The sequence below is a fragment of the Amblyomma maculatum genome, chromosome 6 (assembly GCF_055883805.1).
Source record: "Amblyomma maculatum isolate TAMU_Amacu chromosome 6, ASM5588380v1, whole genome shotgun sequence".
Taxonomy (NCBI): Eukaryota; Metazoa; Arthropoda; class Arachnida; order Ixodida; family Ixodidae; genus Amblyomma; species Amblyomma maculatum.
In genome coordinates this window covers 63441943-63465686 of record NC_139349.1, presented here as the reverse complement: position 1 = coordinate 63465686, position 23744 = coordinate 63441943, and the positions used below count along the sequence as shown (strand labels likewise).

Below are 23744 nucleotides of genomic sequence, written 5' to 3'. Positions count from 1 at the left end.
TTGCCTTCCGGAGCATGACTCTGTTTTTCCACAACACTGGTAGTGATGGCAGCCGAGATCACAACGACTAAGTCGGCAACAGCTACCGCCAGCACTACCGAAACGACAACTCCTCCAAAAGGTAAGTTTTAGTCAACGTACACAACACGCTTCATGTTACACATTCCGCGATGGTGCCACTTTGTTTGATTTGCCACAATATTGGTATTGATGGCAGCCGAGGTCACTACGCTCTCCTCAACCACAGATTCCGCTAGTACAACCGAACCGACAACTACATCGACATCAGGTAATTTTGATATAGTTTTATATTCGACGCTCAACCATTGTTTGATTTGCCAAAATATTGGTATGATGACAGCCGAGGTCACCACGCTATCCTCAACCACAGCTTCCACTAGTACTAGCGAACAGACATCTATTTCGACACCAGGTAAGCTTTAATCTAGTCAATGCGCAAAACACGCTTCATTTGGTATTTCGTGAGATGGTGCCCTTTCCTTTGATTTGCCACAATAATGGTATTGATCGCAGCCGAGATCACTACGACCTCCTCAACCCCGGCTTCCGCTGGTACTATCGAACCGACAACTACATCGACATCAGGTAAGTTTGATATAGTTTTATATTCGACGCTCAACCACTGTTTGATTTGCCAAAATATTGGTATGATGGCAGCCGAGGTCACCACGCTCTCCTCAACAACAGCTTCCACTAGTGCTAGCGAAAAGACATCTATTTCGACACCAGGTAAGCTTTAATCTAGTCAATGCACAAAACACGCTACATTTGGTATTTCGTGCGATGGTGCCCTTTCCTTTGATTTGCCACAATAATGGTATTGATCGCAGCCGAGATCACTACGATCTCCTCAACCGCGGCTTCCGCTGGTACTACCAAACCGACATCTACATCCACTTCAGGTAAGTTTGATATAGTTTTATATTCGACGCTCAACCATTGTTTGATTTGCCAAAATATTGGTATGATGGCAGCCGAGGTCACCACGCTCTCCTCAACCACAGCTTCCGCTAGTACAACCGAATCGACAACTACATCGACATCAGGTAAGTTTGATATAGTTTTCTATTCGACGCTCAACCATTGTTTGATTTGCCAAAATATTGGTATGATGACAGCCGAGGTCACCACGCTCTCCTCAACCACAGCTTCCACTAGTACTAGCGAACAGACATCTATTTCGACACCAGGTGAGCTTTAATCTAGTCAATGCAAAAAACACGCTTCATTTGGTACTTCGTGCGATGGTGCCCTTTCCTTTGATTTGCCACAATAATGGTATTGATCGCAGCCGAGATCACAACGATCTCCTTAACCGCGGCTTCCGCTGGTACTACCGAACCGACAACTACATCGACATCAGGTAAGTTTGATATAGTTTTATATTCGACGCTCAACCATTGTTTGATTTGCCAAAATATTGGTATGATGGCAGCCGAGGTCACCACGCTCTCCTCAACCACAGCTTCCACTAGTACTAGCGAACAGACATCTATTTCGACACCAGGTAAGCTTTAATCTAGTCAATGCAAAAAACACGCTTCATTTGGTATTTCGTGCGATGGTGCCCTTTCCTTTGATTTGCCACAATAATGGTATTGATCGCAGCCGAGATCACTACGATCTCCTCAACCGCGGCTTCCGCTGGTACTACCGAACCGACAACTACATCGACATCAGGTAAGTTTGATATAGATTTATATTCGACGCTCAACCATTGATTGATTTGCCAAAATATTGGTATGATGGCAGCTGAGGTCACCACGCTCTCCTCAACCACAGCTTCCGCTAGTACAACCGAATCGACAACTACATCGACATCAGGTAAGTTTGATATAGTTTTATATTCGACGCTCAACCATTGTTTGATTTGCCAAATATTGGTATGATGACAGCCGAGGTCACCACGCTCTCCTCAACCACAGCTTCCACTAGTACGAGCGAACAGACATCTATTTCGACACCAGGTAAGCTTTAATCTAGTCAATGCACAAAACACGCTACATTTGGTATTTCGTGCGATGGTGCCCTTTCCTTTGATTCGTCACAATAATGGTATTGATCGCAGCCGAGATCACTACGATCTCCTCAACCGCGGCTTCCGCTGGTACTACCGAACCGACATCTATTTCGACACCAGGTAAGCTTTAATCTAGTCAATGCACAAAACACGCTTCATTTGGTATTTCGTGCGATGGTGCCCTTTCCTTTGATTTGCCACAATAATGGTATTGATCGCAGCCGAGATCACTACGGTCTCCTCAACCGCGCCTTCCGCTGGTACTACCGAACGGACAACTACATCGACATCAGGTAAGTTTGATATATTTTTATATTCGACGCTCAACCATTGTTTGATTTGCCAAAATATTGGTATGATGACAGCCGAGGTCACCACGCTCTCCTCAACCACAGCTTCCACTAGTACTAGCGAACAGACATCTATTTCGACACCAGGTAAGCTTTAATGTAGTCAATGCACAAAACACGCTACATTTGGTATTTCGTGCGATGGTGCCCTTTCCTTTGATTTGCCACAATAATGGTACTGATCGCAGCCGAGATCACTACGATCTCCTTAACCGCGGCTTCCGCTGGTACTACCGAACCGACAACTACATCGACATCAGGTAAGTTTTATATAGTGTTATATTCGAAGCTCAACCATTGTTTGATTTGCCAAAATATTGGTACGATGGCAGCCGAGGTCACCACGCTCTCCTCAACCACAGCTTCCACCAGTACTAGCGAACAGACATCTATTTCGACACCAGGTAAGCTTTAATCTAGTCAATGCACAAAACACGCTTCATTTGGTATTTCGTGTGATGGTGCCCTTTCCTTTGATTTGCCACAATAATGGTATTGATCGCAGCCGAGATCACTACGATCTCCTCAACCGCGGCTTCCGCAGGTACTACTGAACCGAGAACTACATCGACATCAGGTAAGTTTGATATAGTTTTATATTCGACGCTCAATCATTGTTTGATTTGGCAAAATATTGGTATGATGGCAGCCGAGGTCACCACGCTCTTCTCAACCACAGCTTCCACTAGTACTAGCGAACAGACATCTATTTCGACACCAGGTAAGCTTTAATCTAGTCAATGCACAAAACACGCTTCATTTGGTATTTCGTGCGATGGTGCCCTTTCCTTTGATTTGCCACAATAATGGTATTGATCGCAGCCGAGATCACTACGATCTCCTCAATCGCGGCTTCCGCAGGTACTACTGAACCGACAACTACATCGACATCAGGTAAGTTTGATATAGTTTTATATTCGACGCTCAACCATTGTTTGATTTGCCAAAATATTGGTATGATGACAGCCGAGGTCACCACGCTCTCCTCAACCACAGCTTCCACTAGTACTAGCGAACAGACATCTATTTCGACACCAGGTAAGCTTTAATGTAGTCAATGCACAAAACACGCTTCATTTGGTATTTCGTGCGATGGTGCCCTTTCCTTTGATTTGCCACAATAATGGTATTGATCGCAGCCGAGATCACTACGATCTCCTTAACCCCGGCTTCCGCTGGTACTACCGAACCGACAACTACATCGACATCAGGTAAGTTTTATGTAGTGTTATATTCGACGCTCAACCATTGTTTGATTTGCCAAAATATTGGTATGATGGCAGCCGAGGTCACCACGCTCTCCTCAACCACAGCTTCCACTAGTACTAGCGAACAGACATCTATTTCGACACCAGGTAAGCTTTAATGTAGTCAATGCACAAAACACGCTACATTTGGTATTTCGTGCGATGGTGCCCTTTCCTTTGATTTTCCACAATAATGGTATTGATCGCAGCCGAGATTACTACGATCTCCTTAACCGCGGCTTCTGCTGGTACTACCGAACCGACAACTACATCGACATCAGGTAAGTTTGATATAGTGTTATATTCGACGCTCAACCATTGTTTGATTTGCCAAAATATTGGTATGATGGCAGCCGAGGTCACCACGCTCTCCTCAACCACAGCTTCCACTAGTACTAGCGAACAGACATCTATTTCGACACCAGGTAAGCTTAATCTATTCAATGCACAAAACACGCTTCATTTGGTATTTCGTGCGATGGTGCCCTTTCCTTTGATTTGCCACAATAATGGTATTGATCGCAGCCGCGATCACAACGATCTCCTCAACCGCGGCTTCCGCTGGTACTACCGAACCGAAAACTACACCGACATCAGGTAAGTTTGATATAGTTTTATATTCGACACTCAACCACTGTTTGATTTGACAAAACATTGGTATTGATGGCAGACGAGATCACTACGGCCTCTTCAACAACAGCCTCCGCCACCACCACCAAACCTAAAACTCTTACACAAGGTACGTTCCATGTAGTCAATGCACAAACACACTTCATTTATCACATTCTGCGATGATGCCACTCTGTTTGATTTGCCACAATATTGGTATTGATGGCAGCCGAGGTCACTACCGCCTCCTCAACCACAGCTACCGCTAGTACAACCGAACCGACTACTTCGACACCAAGTAAGTTTGATCTATTTTTTTTTATGGTCAGCCATTGTTTGATTTGCCAAAATGTTCGTATTGATGGCAGCCGAGATAACTACTACATCTTCAACAACAGCCTCCGCCACCACGACCGAACCGACACCTCCTACAGAAGGTACGTTTGATCTATTGAATGCACACAACTCGCTTCATTTCTCACATTCTGCGATGGTGCGCCTTTGTTTGATTTGCCGAGGTCACTACACTCTCCTCAACCACAGCTTCCGCTAGTACAACCGAACCGACAACTACATCGACATCTGGTAAGTCTGATATAGTTTTATATTCAACGCTCAACCACTATTTGATTCGCGAAAATGTTGGTATTGATGGCAGCCGAGATCCCTAAGACTTCTTCAACAACAGCCTCCGCCACTTCTACCGAACCTAAAACTCCTACAAAAGGTACGTTTTATCTAGAATGCACACAACGCACTTCATTTCTCACATTCTGCGATGGAGCCACTTTGTTTGATTTGCCACAATATTGGTATTGATGGCAGCCGAGATCTCTACGCTCTCCTCAACCACAGCTTCCGCTAGTACAACCGAACCGACAACTACATCGACATCAGGTAAGTTTTATATAGTTTTATATTCGACGCTCAACCATTGTTTGATTTGCCAAATATTGGTATGATGACAGCCGAGGTCACCACGCTCTCCTCAACCACAGCTTCCACTAGTACTAGCGAACAGACATCTATTTCGACACCAGGTAAGCTTTAATCTAGTCAATGCACAAAACACGCTTCATTTGGTATTTCGTGCGATGGTGCCCTTTCCTTTGATTTGCCACAATAATGGTATTGATCGCAGCCGAGATCACTACGATCTCCTCAATCGCGGCTTCCGCAGGTACTACTGAACCGACAACTACATCGACATCAGGTAAGTTTGATATAGTTTTATATTCGACGCTCAACCATTGTTTGATTTGCCAAAATATTGGTATGATGACAGCCGAGGTCACCACGCTCTCCTCAACCACAGCTTCCACTAGTACTAGCGAACAGACATCTATTTCGACACCAGGTAAGCTTTAATGTAGTCAATGCACAAAACACGCTTCATTTGGTATTTCGTGCGATGGTGCCCTTTCCTTTGATTTGCCACAATAATGGTATTGATCGCAGCCGAGATCACTACGATCTCCTTAACCGCGGCTTCCGCTGGTACTACCGAACCGACAACTACATCGACATCAGGTAAGTTTTATGTAGTGTTATATTCGACGCTCAACCATTGTTTGATTTGCCAAAATATTGGTATGATGGCAGCCGAGGTCACCACGCTCTCCTCAACCACAGCTTCCACTAGTACTAGCGAACAGACATCTATTTCGACACCAGGTAAGCTTTAATGTAGTCAATGCACAAAACACGCTACATTCGGTATTTCGTGCGATGGTGCCCTTTCCTTTGATTTGCCACAATAATGGTATTGATCGCAGCCGAGATTACTACGATCTCCTTAACCGCGGCTTCTGCTGGTACTACCGAACCGACAACTACATCGACATCAGGTAAGTTTGATATAGTGTTATATTCGACGCTCAACCATTGTTTGATTTGCCAAAATATTGGTATGATGGCAGCCGAGGTCACCACGCTCTCCTCAACCACAGCTTCCACTAGTACTAGCGAACAGACATCTATTTCGACACCAGGTAAGCTTAATCTATTCAATGCACAAAACACGCTTCATTTGGTATTTCGTGCGATGGTGCCCTTTCCTTTGATTTGCCACAATAATGGTATTGATCGCAGCCGCGATCACAACGATCTCCTCAACCGCGGCTTCCGCTGGTACTACCGAACCGAAAACTACACCGACATCAGGTAAGTTTGATATAGTTTTATATTCGACACTCAACCACTGTTTGATTTGACAAAACATTGGTATTGATGGCAGACGAGATCACTACGGCCTCTTCAACAACAGCCTCCGCCACCACCACCAAACCTAAAACTCTTACACAAGGTACGTTCCATGTAGTCAATGCACAAACACACTTCATTTATCACATTCTGCGATGATGCCACTCTGTTTGATTTGCCACAATATTGGTATTGATGGCAGCCGAGGTCACTACCGCCTCCTCAACCACAGCTACCGCTAGTACAACCGAACCGACTACTTCGACACCAAGTAAGTTTGATCTATTTTTTTTTATGGTCAGCCATTGTTTGATTTGCCAAAATGTTCGTATTGATGGCAGCCGAGATAACTACTACATCTTCAACAACAGCCTCCGCCACCACGACCGAACCGACACCTCCTACAGAAGGTACGTTTGATCTATTGAATGCACACAACTCGCTTCATTTCTCACATTCTGCGATGGTGCGCCTTTGTTTGATTTGCCGAGGTCACTACACTCTCCTCAACCACAGCTTCCGCTAGTACAACCGAACCGACAACTACATCGACATCTGGTAAGTCTGATATAGTTTTATATTCAACGCTCAACCACTATTTGATTCGCGAAAATGTTGGTATTGATGGCAGCCGAGATCCCTAAGACTTCTTCAACAACAGCCTCCGCCACTTCTACCGAACCTAAAACTCCTACAAAAGGTACGTTTTATCTAGAATGCACACAACGCACTTCATTTCTCACAATCTGCGATGGAGCCACTTTGTTTGATTTGCCACAATATTGGTATTGATGGCAGCCGAGATCTCTACGCTCTCCTCAACCACAGCTTCCGCTAGTACAACCGAACCGACAACTACATCGACATCAGGTAAGTTTTATATAGTTTTATATTCGATGCTCGACCACTATTTGATTCGCGAAAATGTTGTTATTGATGGCAGCCGAGATCCCTACGACCTCTTCAACAACAGCCTCCGCCACCACTACCGAACCTAAAACTCCTACAAAAGGTACGTTTTATCTAGAATGCACACAACACACTTCATTTCTCACATTCTGCGATGGAGCCACTTTGTTTGATTTGCCACAATATTGGTATTGATGGCAGCCGAGATCTCTACGCTCTCCTCAACCACAGCTTCCGCTAGTACAACCGAACCGACAACTACATCGACATCAGGTAAGTTTGATATAGTTTTTTATTCGACGCTCAACCAATATTTGATTCGCCAAAATGTTGGTATTGATGGCAGCCGAGATCCCTACGACCTCTTCAACAACAGCCTCCGCCACCACTACCGAACCTAAAACTCCCACAAAAGGTACGTTTCATCTAGTCAATGCGCACAACACACTTCATTTATCATATTCTGCGATGGAGCCACTTTGTTTGATTTGCCACAATATTGGTATTGATGGCAGCCGAGATCACTACGCTCTCCTCAACCACAGCTTCCGCTAGTACAACCGAACCGACAACTACATCGACATCAGGTAAGTTTGATATAGTTTTATATTCGACGCTCAACCACTATTTGATTCGCCAAAATATTGGTATTGATGGCAGCCGACATCCCTACGACCTCTTCAACAAAAGCCTCCGCCACCACTACCGAACCTAAAACTCCTACAAAAGGTACGTTTCATCTAGTCAGTGCGCACAACACACTTCATTTATCACATTCTGCGATGAAGCCACTTTGTTTAATTTGCCACAATATTGGTATTGATGGCAGCCGAGATCACTACGCTCTCCTCAACCACAGCTTCCGCTAGTACAACCGAACCGACAACTACATCGACATCAGGTAAGTTTCATCTATTCTTTTTTTACGGTCAGCCATCTCTTGATTTGCCAAAATGTTGGTATTGATGGCAGCCGAGATAACTATGACCTCTTCGACAACAGCCTCCGCCAGCACTACCGAACCGACAACTCCTACACAAGGTAAGTTCGATCTAGTCAATGAACATAACACACTTTATTTATCACATTCTGAGATGGTGCCACATTTCTTGATTTGCTACAATATAGGTATGATGGCAACCGAGGTCTCTACGCTCTCCTCAACCACAGCTACCGCTAGTACAACCAAACCGACAACTACTTCGACACCAGGTAAGTTCGGTCTAGTCTTTTTTATGGTCAGCCATTGTTTGATTTGCCCAAATGTTTGTATTGATGGCAGCCGAGATAACTACGACCTCTTCAACAACAGCCTCCGCCAGCACTACCGAACCGACAACTCCTGCAGAAGGTAAGTTCGATCTAGTCAGTGAACATAACACACTTCGTTTATCACATTCTGAGATGGTGCCACATTTCTTGATTTGCCACAATATAGGTATGATAGCAACCGAGGTCACTACGCTCTCCTCAACCACAGCTGCCGCTAGTACAACCAAACCGACAACTACTTCGACACCAGGTAAGTTTGGTCTAGTCTTTTTTTTATGGTCAGCCATTGTTTGATTTGCCCAAATGTTTGTATTGATGGCAGCCGAGATAAATACGACCTCTTCAACATTAGCCTCCGCCACCACTACCGAGCCGACACCTCCTACAGAAGGTAAGTTCGATCTAGTCAATGAACATAACATACTTCGTTTATCACATTCCGAGATGGTGCCACATTTCTTGATTTGCCACAATATAGGTATGATGGCAACCGTGGTCACTACGCTCTCCTCAACCACAGCTACCGCTAGTACAACCAAACCGACAACTACTTCGACACCAAGTAAGTTTGGTCTAGTCTTTTTTTATGGTCAGCCATTGTTTGATTTGCCCAAATGTTTTTGTTGATGGCAGCCGAGATAACTACGACCTCTTCGACAACAGCCTCCGCCGAACCGACAACTCCTACAAAAGGTAAGTTCGATCTAGTCAATGAACATAACGTACTTCGTTTATCACATTCTGAGATGGTGCCACATTTCTTGATTTGCCACAATATAGGTATGATGGCAACCGAGGTCACTACGCTCTCCTCAACCACAGCTACCGCTAGTACAACCAAACCGACAACTGCTTCGACACCAGGTAAGTTTGGTCTAGTCTTCTTTTATGGTCAGCCATTGTTTGATTTGCCCAAATGTTTGTATTGATGGCAGCCGAGATAACTACGACCTCTTCGACAACAGCCTCCGCCAGCACTACCGAACCGACAACTCCTACAGAAGGTAAGTTCGATCTAGTCAATGAACATAACATACTTCGCTTATCACATTCTGAGATGGTGCCACATTTCTTGATTTGCCACAATATAGGTATGATGGCAGCCGAGGTCACTATGCTCTCTTCAACCACAGCTACCGCTAGTACAACCAAACCGACAACTACCTCGACACCAGGTAAGTTTTGTCTGGTCTTTATTTATCGTCAGCCATTGTTTGATTTGCCCAAATGTTTGTATTGATGGCAGCCGAGATAACTACGACCTCTTCAACAACAGCCTCCGCCAGCACTACCGAACCGACAACTCCTACAGAAGGTAAGTTTGATCTAGTCAATCCACACAACACGCTTCATTTCTCACATTCTGCGATAATGCCCCTTTCTTTATTTGCCGCAATATTTGTATCCATGGCAGTCGAGGTCACTACGCTCTCCTCATCCACAGCTACCGCTAGTACAACCAAACCGACAACTACTTCGACACAAGGTAAGTTTGGTCTAGTCTTTTTTATGCTCATCCATTGTTTGATTTGCCCAAATGTTTGTATTGATGGCAGCCGAGATAACTACGACCTCCTCAACATTAGCCTCCGCCAGCACTACCGAGTCGACAACTCCTGCAGAAGGTAAGTTCGATCTAATCAATGCACACAACATGCTTCATTTCTCACATTGTGCGATAATGTCCCTTTGTTTATTTGCCGCAATATTCGTATCCATGGCAGCCGAGGTCACTATGCTCTCCTCAACCACAGCTACCGCTAGTACAACAACACCGACATCTACTTCGACACAAGGTAAGTTTGGTCTCGTCTTTTTTATGCTCATCCATTGTTTGATTTGCCGAAATGTTTGTATTGATGGCAGCCGAGATAACTGCGACCTCTTCAACGTTAGCCTCCGCCAGCACTACCGAGCCGACAACTCCTACAGAAGGTAAGTTCGATCTAGTCAATGCACACAACATGCTTCATTGCTCACATTGTGCGATAATGCCCCTTTGTTTATTTGCCGCAATATTCGCATCCATGGCAGCAGTGGTCACTACGCTCTCCTCAACCACAGCTACCGTTAGTGCAACCAAACCGACAACTACTTCGACACAAGGTAAGTTTGGTCTCGTCTTTTTTATCCTCATCCATTGTTTGATTTGCCCAAATGTTTTTATTGATGGCAGCCGAGATAACTACGACCTCTTCAACATTAGCCTCCGCCAGCACTACCGAGTCGACAACTCCTGCAGAAGGTAAGTTCGATCTAGTCAATGCACACAACATGTTCATTTCTCACATTGTGCGATAATGCCCCTTTGTTTATTTGCCGCAATATTCGTATCCATGGCAGCCGAGGTCACTACGCTCTCCTCAACCACAGCTACCGCTAGTACAACAACACCGACAACTACTTCGACACAAGGTAAGTTTGGTCTTGTCTTTTTTATGCTCATCCATTGTTTGATTTGCCCAAATGTTTGTATTGATGGCAGCCGAGATAACTACGACCTCTTCAACATTAGCCTCCGCCAGCAATACCGAGCCGACAACTCCTACAGAAGGTAAGTTCGATCTAGTCAATGCACACAACATGCTTCATTTCTCACATTGTGCGATAATGCCCCTTTGTTTATTTGCCGAAATATTCGTATCCATGGCAGCCGAGGTCACTACGCTCTCCTCAACCACAGCTACCGCTAGTGCAACCAAACCGACAACTACTTCGACACAAGGTAAGTTTGGTCTAGTCTTTTTTATGGTCATCCATCGTTTGATTTGCCCAAATGTTTGTATTGATGGCAGGCGAGATAACTACGACCTCTTCAACATTAGCCTCCGCCAGCACTACAGAGGCGACAACTCCTACAGAAGGTAAGTTCGATCTAGTTAATGCACACAACATGCTTCATTTCTCACATTGTGCGATAATGCCCATTTGTTTATTTGCCGCAACATTCGTATCCATGGCAGCCGAGGTCACTACGCTCTCCTCAACCACAGCTACCTCTAGTACAACCAAACCGACAACGACTTCGACACCAGGTAAGTTTGGTCTAGTCTTTTTTATGGTCATCCATCGTTTGATTTGCCCAAATGTTTGTATTGATGGCAGGCGAAATAACCACGACCTCTTCAACATTAGCCTCCGCCAGCACTACCGAGCCGACAACTCCTACAGAATGTAAGTTCGATCTAGTCCATGCACACAACATGCTTCATTTCTCACATTATTGCGATAATGCCCATTTGTTTATTTGCCGCAATATTCGTATCCATGGCAGCCGAGGTCACTACGCTCTCCTCAACCACAACTACCGCTAGTGCAACCAAACCGACAACTACTTCGACACAAGGTAAGTTTGGTCTCGTCTTTTTTATCCTCATCCATTGTTTGATTTGCCCAAATGTGTGAATTGATGGCAGCCGAGATAACTACGACCTCTTCAACATTAGCCTCCGCCACCACTACCGAGCCGACAACTCCTGCAGAAGGTAAGTTCGATCTAGTCAATGAACATAACACACTTTATTTATCACATTCTGAGATGGTGCCACATTTCTTGATTTGCCACAATATAGGTATGATGGCAACCGAGGTCTCTACGCTCTCCTCAACCACAGCTACCGCTAGTACAACCAAACCGACAACTACTTCGACACCAGGTAAGTTCGGTCTAGTCTTTTTTATGGTCAGCCATTGTTTGATTTGCCCAAATGTTTGTATTGATGGCAGCCGAGATAACTACGACCTCTTCAACAACAGCCTCCGCCAGCACTACCGAACCGACAACTCCTGCAGAAGGTAAGTTCGATCTAGTCAGTGAACATAACACACTTCGATTATCACATTCTGAGATGGTGCCACATTTCTTGATTTGCCACAATATAGGTATGATAGCAACCGAGGTCACTACGCTCTCCTCAACCACAGCTGCCGCTAGTACAACCAAACCGACAACTACTTCGACACCAGGTAAGTTTGGTCTAGTCTTTTTTTTATGGTCAGCCATTGTTTGATTTGCCCAAATGTTTGTATTGATGGCAGCCGAGATAAATACGACCTCTTCAACATTAGCCTCCGCCACCACTACCGAGCCGACAACTCCTACAGAAGGTAAGTTCGATCTAGTCAATGAACATAACATACTTCGTTTATCATATTCCGAGATGGTGCCACATTTCTTGATTTGCCACAATATAGGTATGATGGCAACCGTGGTCACTACGCTCTCCTCAACCACAGCTACCGCTAGTACAACCAAACCGACAACTACTTCGACACCAGGTAAGTTTGGTCTAGTCTTTTTTTATGGTCAGCCATTGTTTGATTTGCCCAAATGTTTTTGTTGATGGCAGCCGAGATAACTACGACCTCTTCGACAACAGCCTCCGCCGAACCGACAACTCCTACAGAAGGTAAGTTCGATCTAGTCAATGAACATAACGTACTTCGTTTATCACATTCTGAGATGGTGCCACATTTCTTGATTTGCCACAATATAGGTATGATGGCAACCGAGGTCACTACGCTCTCCTCAACCACAGCTACCGCTAGTACAACCAAACCGACAACTGCTTCGACACCAGGTAAGTTTGGTCTAGTCTTCTTTTATGGTCAGCCATTGTTTGATTTGCCCAAATGTTTGTATTGATGGCAGCCGAGATAACTACGACCTCTTCGACAACAGCCTCCGCCAGCACTACCGAACCGACAACTCCTACAGAAGGTAAGTTCGATCTAGTCAATGAACATAACATACTTGGCTTATCACATTCTGAGATGGTGCCACATTTTTTGATTTGCCACAACATAGGTATGATGGCAGCCGAGGTCACTACGCTCTCTTCAACCACAGCTACCGCTAGTACAACCAAACCGACAACTACCTCGACACCAGGTAAGTTTGGTCTGGTCTTTATTTATCGTCAGCCATTGTTTGATTTGCCCAAATGTTTGTATTGATGGCAGCCGAGATAACTACGACCTCTTCAACAACAGCCTCCGCCAGCACTACCGAACCGACAACTCCTACAGAAGGTAAGTTTGATCTAGTCAATCCACACAACACGCTTCATTTCTCACATTCTGCGATAATGCCCCTTTCTTTATTTGCCGCAATATTTGTATCCATCGCAGTCGAGGTCACTACACTCTCTTCATCCACAGCTACCGCTAGTACAACCAAACCGACAACTACTTCGACACAAGGTAAGTTTGGTCTAGTCTTTTTTATGCTCATCCATTGTTTGATTTTCCCAAATGTTTGTATTGATGGCAGCCGAGATAACTACGACCTCCTCAACATTAGCCTCCGCCAGCACTACCGAGTCGACAGCTCCTGCAGAAGGTAAGTTCGATCTAGTCAATGCACACAACATGCTTCATTTCTCACATTGTGCGATAATGCCCCTTTGTTTATTTGCCGCAATATTTGTATCCATGGCAGCCGAGGTCACTACGCTCTCCTCAACCACAGCTGCCGCTAGTACAACAACACCGACAACTACTTCGACACAAGGTAAGTTTGGTCTCGTCTTTTTTATGTTCATCCATTGTTTGATTTGCCGAAATGTTTGTATTGATGGCAGCCGAGATAACTACGACCTCTTCAACGTTAGCCTCCGCCAGCACTACCGAGCCGACAACTCCTACAGAAGGTAAGTTCGATCTAGTCAATGCACACAACATGCTTCATTGCTCACATTGTGCGATAATGCCCCTTTGTTTATTTGCCGCAATATTCGCATTCATGGCAGCAGAGGTCACTACGCTCTCCTCAACCACAGCTACCGCTAGTGCAATCAAACCGACAACTACTTCGACACAAGGTAAGTTTGGTCTCGTCTTTTTTATCCTCATCCATTGTTTGATTTGCCCAAATGTTTGTATTGATGGCAGCCGAGATAACTACGACCTCTTCAACATTAGCCTCCGCCAGCACTACCGAGTCGACAACTCCTGCAGAAGGTAAGTTCGATCTAGTCAATGCACACAACATGCTTCATTTCTCACATTGTGCGATAATTCCCCTTTGTTTATTTGCCGCAATATTCGTATCCATGGCAGCCGAGGTCACTACGCTCTCCTCAACCACAGCTACCGCTAGTACAACAACACCGACAACTACTTCGACACAAGGTAAGTTTGGTCTTGTCTTTTTTATGCTCATCCATTGTTTGATTTGCCCAAATGTTTGTATTGATGGCAGCCGAGATAACTACGACCTCTTCAACATTAGCCTCCGCCAGCACTACCGAGCCGACAACTCCTACAGAAGGTAAGTTCGATCTAGTCAATGCACACAACATGCTTCATTTCTCACATTGTGCGATAATGCCCCTTTGTTTATTTGCCGAAATATTCGTATCCATGGCAGCCGAGGTCACTACGCTCTCCTCAACCACAGCTGCCGCTAGTGCAACCAAACCGACAACTACTTCGACACAAGGTAAGTTTGGTCTAGTCTTTTTTATGGTCATCCATCGTTTGATTTGCCCAAATGTTTGTATTGATGGCAGGCGAGATAACTATGACCTCTTCAACATTAGCCTCCGCCAGCACTACCGAGCCGACAACTCCTACAGAATGTAAGTTCGATCTAGTCAATGCACACAACATGCTTCATTTCTCACATTATTGCGATAATGCCCCTTTGTTTATTTGCCGCAATATTCGTATCCATGGCAGCCGAGGTCACTACGCTCTCCTCAACCAAAACTACCGCTAGTGCAACCAAACCGACAACTACTTCGACACAAGGTAAGTTTGGTCTCGTCTTTTTTATCCTCATCCATTGTTTGATTTGCCCAAATGTGTGAATTGATGGCAGCCGAGATAACTACGACCTCTTCAACACTAGCCTCCGCCACCACTACCGAGCCGACAACTCCTACAGAAGGTAAGTTCGATCTAGTCAATGCACACAACATGCTTCATTTCTCACATTGTGCGATAATGCCCCTTTCTTTATTTGCCGCAATATTCTTATCCATGGCAGCCGTGGTCACTACGCCCTCCTCAACCACGGCTACCGCTAGTACAACCAAACCGACAACTACTTCGACACAAGGTAAGTTTGGTCTGGTCTTTCTTTATGGTCAGCCATTGTTTGATTTTTCCAAATGTTTTCTTGATGGCAGCCGAGATCGCTACGACCTCTTCAACAACAGCCTCCGCCAGCACTACCGAACTGACAACTCCTACAGAAGGTAAGTTTGATCTAGTCAATGCGCACAACCCGTTTCATTTCTCACATTCTGCGATAATGCTCCTTTGTTTGATTCGCCACAATATTGGTTTTGTCCAAGCCATAGTGGCTTTGTCGCAATGACTTGGCTGACGATGCTGCTCTATCGGCTCACCATACAATCAACATTGTCCAGATACCACCGGCAAGAGCCGATGCAGCAAAGCACTTACGACTGCTGGCCCGAAACACGACTATGCAGTCGTAGTCTACCCATGGAATCTGGATATCCAATTCGCCCAAATTTGACCCCTTTCTTCGATTGAAAATACCGTTCGACCACCCTAGCTGAGATGATATATTCTTGTTTCGCCTGTGGCTGGTAGTGACGTTTACTAAAGCCCATTCCCATCTCGTCGCAATGGTGTGCTCTCCAACGTGTGAGCATTGCAGATGTCACAAACTACTGAGCCATACTATGTGACTGAATTAGATTTGAGCTAGAGCGTGCCCTCGTGGCTGCTACACTCCGCCGCTTGGACCCTCATCCCCTTACAGAAGCAAACAGTCTGGGACATGAGGAAAAAAAAGTACTCGTGGTTTAGAAACTTCAGGAGCGCCTTCACAGCGGAAAATGTGCTTTTGCCTCATTCTTGTGAAATCATAACTGTTACATTTACTTGCAGGTATATGCAATGCAGAGACTGTCAAAATGTGCGAAGAAAGAATGAATGAGGAATGCGATGTTCAAAACGGTCAATGCGTCTGTCGAAAAGGAATGATCAGGAACAGTGATGGTGTATGCAAATTAAGTAAGTAATATAGTGTATCGTCTCTCTATTCATCTTCGTTTACTCTTGGTTTTGTTTTCTCTTTTCACCCCCTTTTTATTGTTAGGTTAGAGCAAGTGCGCTTTATTTCCTCCTACGATTATACAATTTGATTATTAATATAGAGCGCTCTTCACCCTTTACAGTCTTAACGATTTTTCAATATAGGCTTTTCAAGCCTAAAAGCGCCTTTTCTTAAATTTTTATTTTCTGTAATAGCGTAAGTTCAAATATAGTCACGACATGTTAACTACAAGGCTGATTCTCGCTGCAAAAGGAGCACATGACAACCATGACTTTGTGTGACAGGCCCTTGTATGTCTATGTGCATATTCTCTATGCACTGTGCGGCTGTGGCTATGGGCTTGAGCCAGCTCAAAATTTCTTACGTTGAAAGGGCGACGAGAATCGTATTTTCTAAAATCTAAAAAATCTCTTGAAGTGAGCTAGAAACCTGTAAAACAAATAAGCCTAGTGTAACAGTCCAAATTTTAACTTTTACATGGAAGGTACGTAGCCTGTCTAGTGATATCTACTGAATAGCATATGACAGATGGTCAGGAATCCATTGCAATATACTTATACGCGTCACCACTGAATAAAATCTTCCAAAGAATGCGCTTTCTTTTTTTCTTTTGCTCGACGCTTACCTACTGAATAACTAATGTCAATATTAAGTCAACAATCATCTCAATGTTAACTCAACATTAATGAATGACAGAAAGGAAAAACTTGCTTAAGCCAAGTATTTGTGTAACTGGTGGACTTGGACGAAACTCGCTTTCTTTTTTTCTTTTGCTCGACGCTTACCTACTGAATAACTAATGTCAATATTAAGTCAACAATCATCTCAATGTTAACTCAACATTAATGAATGACAGAAAGGAAAAACTTGCTTAAGCCAAGTATTTGTGTAACTGGTGGACTTGGACGAAACGCAGTATAAATGGCACATGCAGGCTGTGTCGCTAAATACTGTAATTTTAATATCAGCTTTGTCAGTTTAAAACCATTTCAGACTCCACTGTACTAGTATTGTCACCACAGGCGGGTATCATTTAGCTGATGACACGCAGCTACTAGAAAGATGATCAGCTGAAATTTAGCCGCGAAGTACTGTGCTCTCTGACGCAAGATGCCACTATGTTTGGTTTGAATGACCGCAGCAGCCCATAATGCTTCCCGTTTTGCTTTTGTGATTATGGTCTATTTCAGGCACGTTATCGCCAAAATGCTTTGTCAGCTTCAGACTGAGCGCCGCCAACAATAAAACTGATTTTATTCTTCCTGCTGTTGTGCCGCCGAATTAGGGCCTCGGTGGTGCAAGTTAGACGAAATGTTTTTTTTTTAGGAACCCCTTCAGTTGTCGGCATGATTGCTGCACTGCGTCGTTACAATTTTTTTTTAACTTTCATGGCACTTTGGCACCTCACGCTCTTGGTTAGATACGTGCTGCTCACCACCTGTGTTACGAAAATTCGTTTTAGGTCATGCCAGTCCCGTGGGGTTCGAAATCAAACAATTTTATCTTTCCGTTGCCGTTTGGCGATCCCAAAGCACGGTGAGAAAAGGCTGAATCACACTTGGCTTGAACACGGACTGCGAACGGCACTGCATTTAACCCAGCTGCGAGTCAAGGTTGGGAGGGCGTACGAGGAGTAACGTGGGGCTTCGTGTTGCCTGCCAATTTGCATGAGTTTGCTATCGGGTTGGGTGCAACGGCGTTTCGTGGAACCCAAGTGGAGCTGTGCTCATCCTAAGTGTGATTCACCAAGATCACGCACTACTCGGTGCACCGACGCTTGTCTGCACTTCCTCACTTCTCCTTTGAAGGTGTGGCGGGTTTAGTCCACTTGTCCAACCTAGCGCTGAAAGCTTACGCTGTAATCTCTCAAAGATATTTTTCCTCAGTGTAACTGAAAACTTTACCGTAATTTTAGGAGCTGTTGAAGTTCCGCGTACACATGCTCTGGTTGCAATGCAATTTCGGCATTCTAATAGCACATTCGATTGGGGGGACAAGAGCAGAGGCGCCGAGCATTGCAGAGCAATACAAGAGCACGCCGATCGAGGGTGTAACTGTCCTCCCACGGGGAAAGCTCTCTGCGAGTCGAGAACAGCGCGGCACGACCACGTCACCGCACTTCTCTCCCCAGAATTATCCGCCTGCCCGCAGTGGCGGCAGTTGAAACCCGAGTAGAGGCCAACGCTCCGTGAAGAACCACTTGTTTTGTATGCCTTTGTTCTTACAGCGCAGCGATCTGCCTTCTTTGGGCCTTTTGACGATAGCAGCGACTCTCAAACATGCACACAACACCTGAGCAATGCTTTCCGCTTGCCGAGCGCCGGCGGTTTGCAGCCACCATTTTGAGCGTCGCCGACTCAAGAGAAAAAAAAAAAAAGATGGCACGGATATGAGCTTTATGCCATGTGACTTCCTCTGCACTCGCTTTAGACGAAAGAGCAGCCGAGAGTGTACTCAGCTGCTCTGAGCGGAGGAAAAGCCCTCCTCCTCTACCATTGGAAGCGAGTGATTCTACTCCTGCTCTTCCACTGGAGGGCGCCCACTTGTCTGACAGCAATTTCGCAGTGCTCTCAAGTGCACTTACTCTCCCATTCGAACTCGCCATAAGAGACAGTAGTGCGCAATGAACTGCATGTGATGCTGCAGCAGGCAAGGGTGTGTGATATGATGGTTGTGATGTATGTCCGACACCTCTAGTGACATGGAGGACGTTTTCCAATATAATGTGTCTTTCGTGTATCGCAATCAGAAACCTTTTCTCGTGACGGTAAAATCGAGCGGATCAAGCCAGTGGGCACTTGAGAGAATGTAGGCAGGAACATAGCGTTTCAGTTTGCACGTCGCCATACAGGGCGGAGTATGTATAATGCGAGTGTTTCTCCCGAATGAAAGAGGCGAAAAGTGTGCGAGTTCTTGACTGCAAAAGGCATATAAGCATGGTTACGTTTTTACAATGGTGTTTCCCTTCATTCCTTGCAGCTCAGAAAACTACAGTCAGATTTAGGGTCGTCCGTAAAGCTCGTACTGACACATACAGCGAAGAAAATGTGGAGTGCGATCTTCCCCTTCCGCAAATTATCAAAGCGGTGAGTTTGTTTTTGCTCGCTATTATCACAGAATGGCAAGTGTTTCAATGTGCCTCCGGTGGAAGTAGATTTTTTTCATGTCCCATGTTCATATTTTTTGTTCCGGCCCGGGTATGAGTAGGCAGCAGATATTGCAGCTTCCAGTACATTGCAGGAGCAGCCATATAGGGCTGCTTGTCACCACTGTAAATTCAAAATAATAGGGAAGCGATAACCATACTTCTGGAACGCCAGGACATAGAAACATAAAGCTTGGTTTGCTTTGGACAACATTTAAAAACCATGTACGATTTGAAAAACAAATCCACAAGCATCAAATGCCGAGAAGTCTACAGGGTACGTGTGCTGAACTCAAAAAGTAGTGCCCGGTGCAATACCTTCTCAAACGCCACGTAACAGCCTAGAATTATGCGGACGACACTAGTCCATAGGTGCCGAATGCTGTGAAAGGAACACCTGAATGGCACCTGCCGCTTATCACTTGCGTGAAACACCGTCGAGTATTGTACTGAAAATTATGAAACAAGAAATGCCCTTTGACGTTGGTGATAATTTGAGTGGATTGGCTCAAAATTTCATAGGGGACGCAAGAACAGGGCTTTTACGACAACGTTGTTTATGAGATTTAAGGATTGGAACCATCTTCCGCGCCGTCAAGTCTGAAGCAGCGAAACCAAATTTAAAGATTGTTCAAATATTATATGTGACATTATCGACAGAATTAGATGGTTTGCAGAATTGTTTATCTAGTCGGCGCTAAAATAATATAAAAACCCCAATGCGTGCCTTAGGAACACCGACTGTCGAAAAACACACTCAAAATAAATGCGTCAACTTCGCACTGCTAACCTGGGCCCGTATTCCGAGTTTGCGTCGTTATCGAAGTGTCGCTATCTCACGTGACCTCGAGTCATCTTCTTGGTCAAAACACCGGAACTGAGTGTTGCCACTACGGAACCGGAAAAAGGGGCAAAATCATGTTCCGACGTTTCCACCAAGGTCACGTGAGATAGCGACACTTTGATAACGACGCAAACTCGGAATACGGGCCCTGGTAACGATAACCATCAATTGAGTTAACGAAAAAATCAAAAAGCATCACTCTCTGAGGGCCGTTCATACTTCGGCAACATTTCCTGTGATCAGTATGTACTAACACGTTGAATGCGCGTTGGATAAATTAGTTCTTTGAATTAACTAAGACACAATATCGGCCGCATATGCGATGCATTAAGCCTGCAGCCATTATGGTGTAATAATAGAAAATATAACTCTTCTACATTAGGGCTCCTTTTTTTTTTTTGCTGGTATTAAAATAAGCCTTTTTTATAGCAATGCTTTAAAATATTCAGTAAATTGAATGAGAAAGTACTTATTAACAATTCGGGTACCTTATTTTCAAATGCATATTGGATTTGTTGTAAGTTGCGATGCTCAAACTTTTCAGGCAATTCATTACAATGCAAATGTTAAACCGAAATACGTGCGCCTCAGTATCTTTTTGCCGAGCTTCAAATTATGTCAACCAGTTAATCAACACTTGATATTTGCAAAATTATGAAATCCAAGTCTCTCAAGCTGAAAAAAAACACTCTCGAAATTTGTTGTGGAGTGGACGCTTTGTTGCAAAAGTGCGTTCACGGAGCAATTCGCTCATTTGGGGGAAAAGGGGTCATTTGAGTGAAATGAGAAATTTAGAAAACTCAATAGAAATTTCGTTACAAAATCGCAGTATTCGCAGGGACTATATACGTCATCCAAGACTTGTCACTTAAATTAAAAGCACGAAGGTGAAGAGTCTGGAAATAATTTTCGCTCTAATGAACAATAACACTTTCCCGTTGTAGGCGTAATACCTCCCATGTTTAACAAAACAATTCTTTTTAATTAATCGCAACGCCAACTCGGTTACACCGCACTTACAGTATTGTGGTCTCAATTCTTATGTCAAAATATTTACCTTTTTTTTACAATCAACGATCTAGGGTGACGTACCTTAAGGCTTGGCGCCGCGTACATCACAGCGGGTGGCCATAGCGGCGGGGTATGCGTTGGTCGCAGAGGTTATATCCCACACTCACAGTCTACTTCCTGTTGAACATCTCGGTGATCTGGACCGCACCAAATTCCGCGTGGTAATCACTGCGCCTGACATATTTCGAAAGACAAGTACTAGGAACTTAAAGTGTGATTGCATAACGAATCTATTGGAGATTAATGTATTATTGCGTAAGCAATACTACGCCATGTTTTAGCCCCTCGCGTAAACCCGGCCGGTAGCCACGTTTGACCTTTAGAGCGACCGCAGATGGGGCCCCTCTTCAAGCCGTCGGGTAAACCCGCAGCCCGCAGCTACAGCTGCGACGCTGCCGAGTGGAGGCGCTGGCGACGCTGAGGGAGAGGCGCTGCATTCTCGCCAGATGTTTCAGAACGTGGAGAGGAGGTGGAAACTGAGTATAAAAAAAGCGCGTTTTGCCGGACCATTCGCCATGCTGTCTGATAAACAGAAAGAGAAGCTTCGTCGGCTTGCTGCTGCCACAAAGCAACCACGGGCTCAAGAGACGGATGATTGGTTGGTTGTTTTGTGGGGTTTAACGTCCCAAAGCGACTCAGGCTATGAGACACGCCGTAGTGGAGGACTCCGGAAATTTCGACCACCTGGGGTTTTTTTAACGTGCACTGACATCGCACAGCACACGGACGCCACTCCGTTTCGCCTCCATCGAAACGCAGCCGCCGAGGCCGAGATTCGATCCCGCTTCCTTGGGCACAGTAGTCGAGCGCCGTAACCACTGCGCCACCCCGGTAGGGCTAAGAGACAGATGAACAACGCCGATGAACGAATGGGTTTAATGCACTATTGCTTACGCAACCTACCAGGTTTAACTAGAGCTAAACCCAGCTAATTTTATATTATACATTTGGTTTTTTAATTACTGGCGCTACGACCATTATCTTTTTTCTAGAACAGCTTATGCCCAGGTAAGAGGCGTAGTGTCCGTTAAAGAAATAAATACGACTAAATAATCTAACAATATATGCTATTCATACGACGGGCGCTCAATGGAAATACAATTTCCGTATCGTCTGTCGGGTTAGGATTTCCGCCGGCATGTGGTACCTGCATCACTGCCGCAGTGTCTACTTAAACAACCTGAATTTTGTCTTGTGATCTAGAGCGTCAAGCACAAAAACCTCGTTTGTTTCGAGCAAGGCTGGATTGCTATTGCGTTCTTCTTTTTTTTCGCGATCTCCTCGGCCGCTACATATTAACGCACAAGAGACGTTAAGTGCAGCTCACTTGCAGATTTCGCTTAGCATCTGCCAAAAAGGAAAAGTACGATGGTACTCCGCCCCTAGAAGCAGGCAGAAAATGAACCCATGAGAGATGAGGAGAAAACGCTGGCGTGATTCTGCGTGCTATCGCCTGTACTGGGTAAGCGCGTGAAGCTGGCAATACGGATACTCTACATTTGGCTTACATGCTGTTTAATCCACTGGGAGCACTGCACTGCTGTAATGGTACCCGACAGCGCGAAGCGCAGTAGTCACTGATGTATTCAAGGGCAGTTGCATTTATTAGTTTCCTGTGCGTTTAGCTGCCTAATTAAGAATCGCATCCTCACGAATCGCATCATTTTATTGCAATCACAACTACAAGGGACTGTGAGTGAAGAAAGTGAAAAAATATGCGTTTATATTCAATGTACAGTGTGTATACGGAACGTAATGAAATCTTCTCAGCAGAAAAAAGTATTCAAAATATCAATCAATCAATCAGTTTTTTATTTTCTCTAAGCTACAGAAGGCGAGACTAAAAGCTCACATTTCAATATCGTTACAAACGTTTAATATTCCTTGAAGTAATCCATTTATGCCATGTGTAGCCATGCAATGCACTCATCCTGGAAGGCGTTCACACGAGCCTCGTTTAGCGTCTTGTCATGGCGGTCTAGATCACTTCGATGTGCCAAAATAGACTACTTTCGGACA

General features: G+C 44.8%; 1 protein-coding gene and 2 long non-coding RNA genes across 3 annotated transcripts in view; 2 read left to right on the top strand and 1 right to left on the bottom strand.

Moving 5' to 3' along the window:
- LOC146185887 (uncharacterized) overlaps positions 1 to 23744 on the bottom strand; it is a 358500-nt gene that overhangs the window by 191496 nt on the left and 143260 nt on the right. The gene's annotated exons all lie outside the window — the stretch shown is intronic.
- Positions 6649 to 7302, top strand: LOC146185890 (uncharacterized). Its single transcript, XR_014707825.1, has 5 exons — positions 6649 to 6720; positions 6791 to 6859; positions 6966 to 7007; positions 7081 to 7149; positions 7248 to 7302. It is a non-coding gene; the product is annotated as an uncharacterized LOC146185890 (long non-coding RNA).
- LOC146185889 (uncharacterized) overlaps positions 14064 to 23744 on the top strand; it is a 34935-nt gene continuing 25254 nt past the window's right edge. Inside the window, exons 1-10 of the mRNA XM_084605816.1 lie at positions 14064 to 14142; positions 14213 to 14281; positions 14381 to 14452; positions 14523 to 14591; positions 14691 to 14762; positions 15454 to 15522; positions 15622 to 15693; positions 15764 to 15832; positions 16497 to 16622; positions 19645 to 19751. Of these exons, the coding sequence (XP_084461942.1) occupies positions 14064 to 14142; positions 14213 to 14281; positions 14381 to 14452; positions 14523 to 14591; positions 14691 to 14762; positions 15454 to 15522; positions 15622 to 15693; positions 15764 to 15832; positions 16497 to 16622; positions 19645 to 19751 (804 nt within the window). The remainder of the gene's footprint in view (positions 14143 to 14212; positions 14282 to 14380; positions 14453 to 14522; positions 14592 to 14690; positions 14763 to 15453; positions 15523 to 15621; positions 15694 to 15763; positions 15833 to 16496; positions 16623 to 19644; positions 19752 to 23744) is intronic.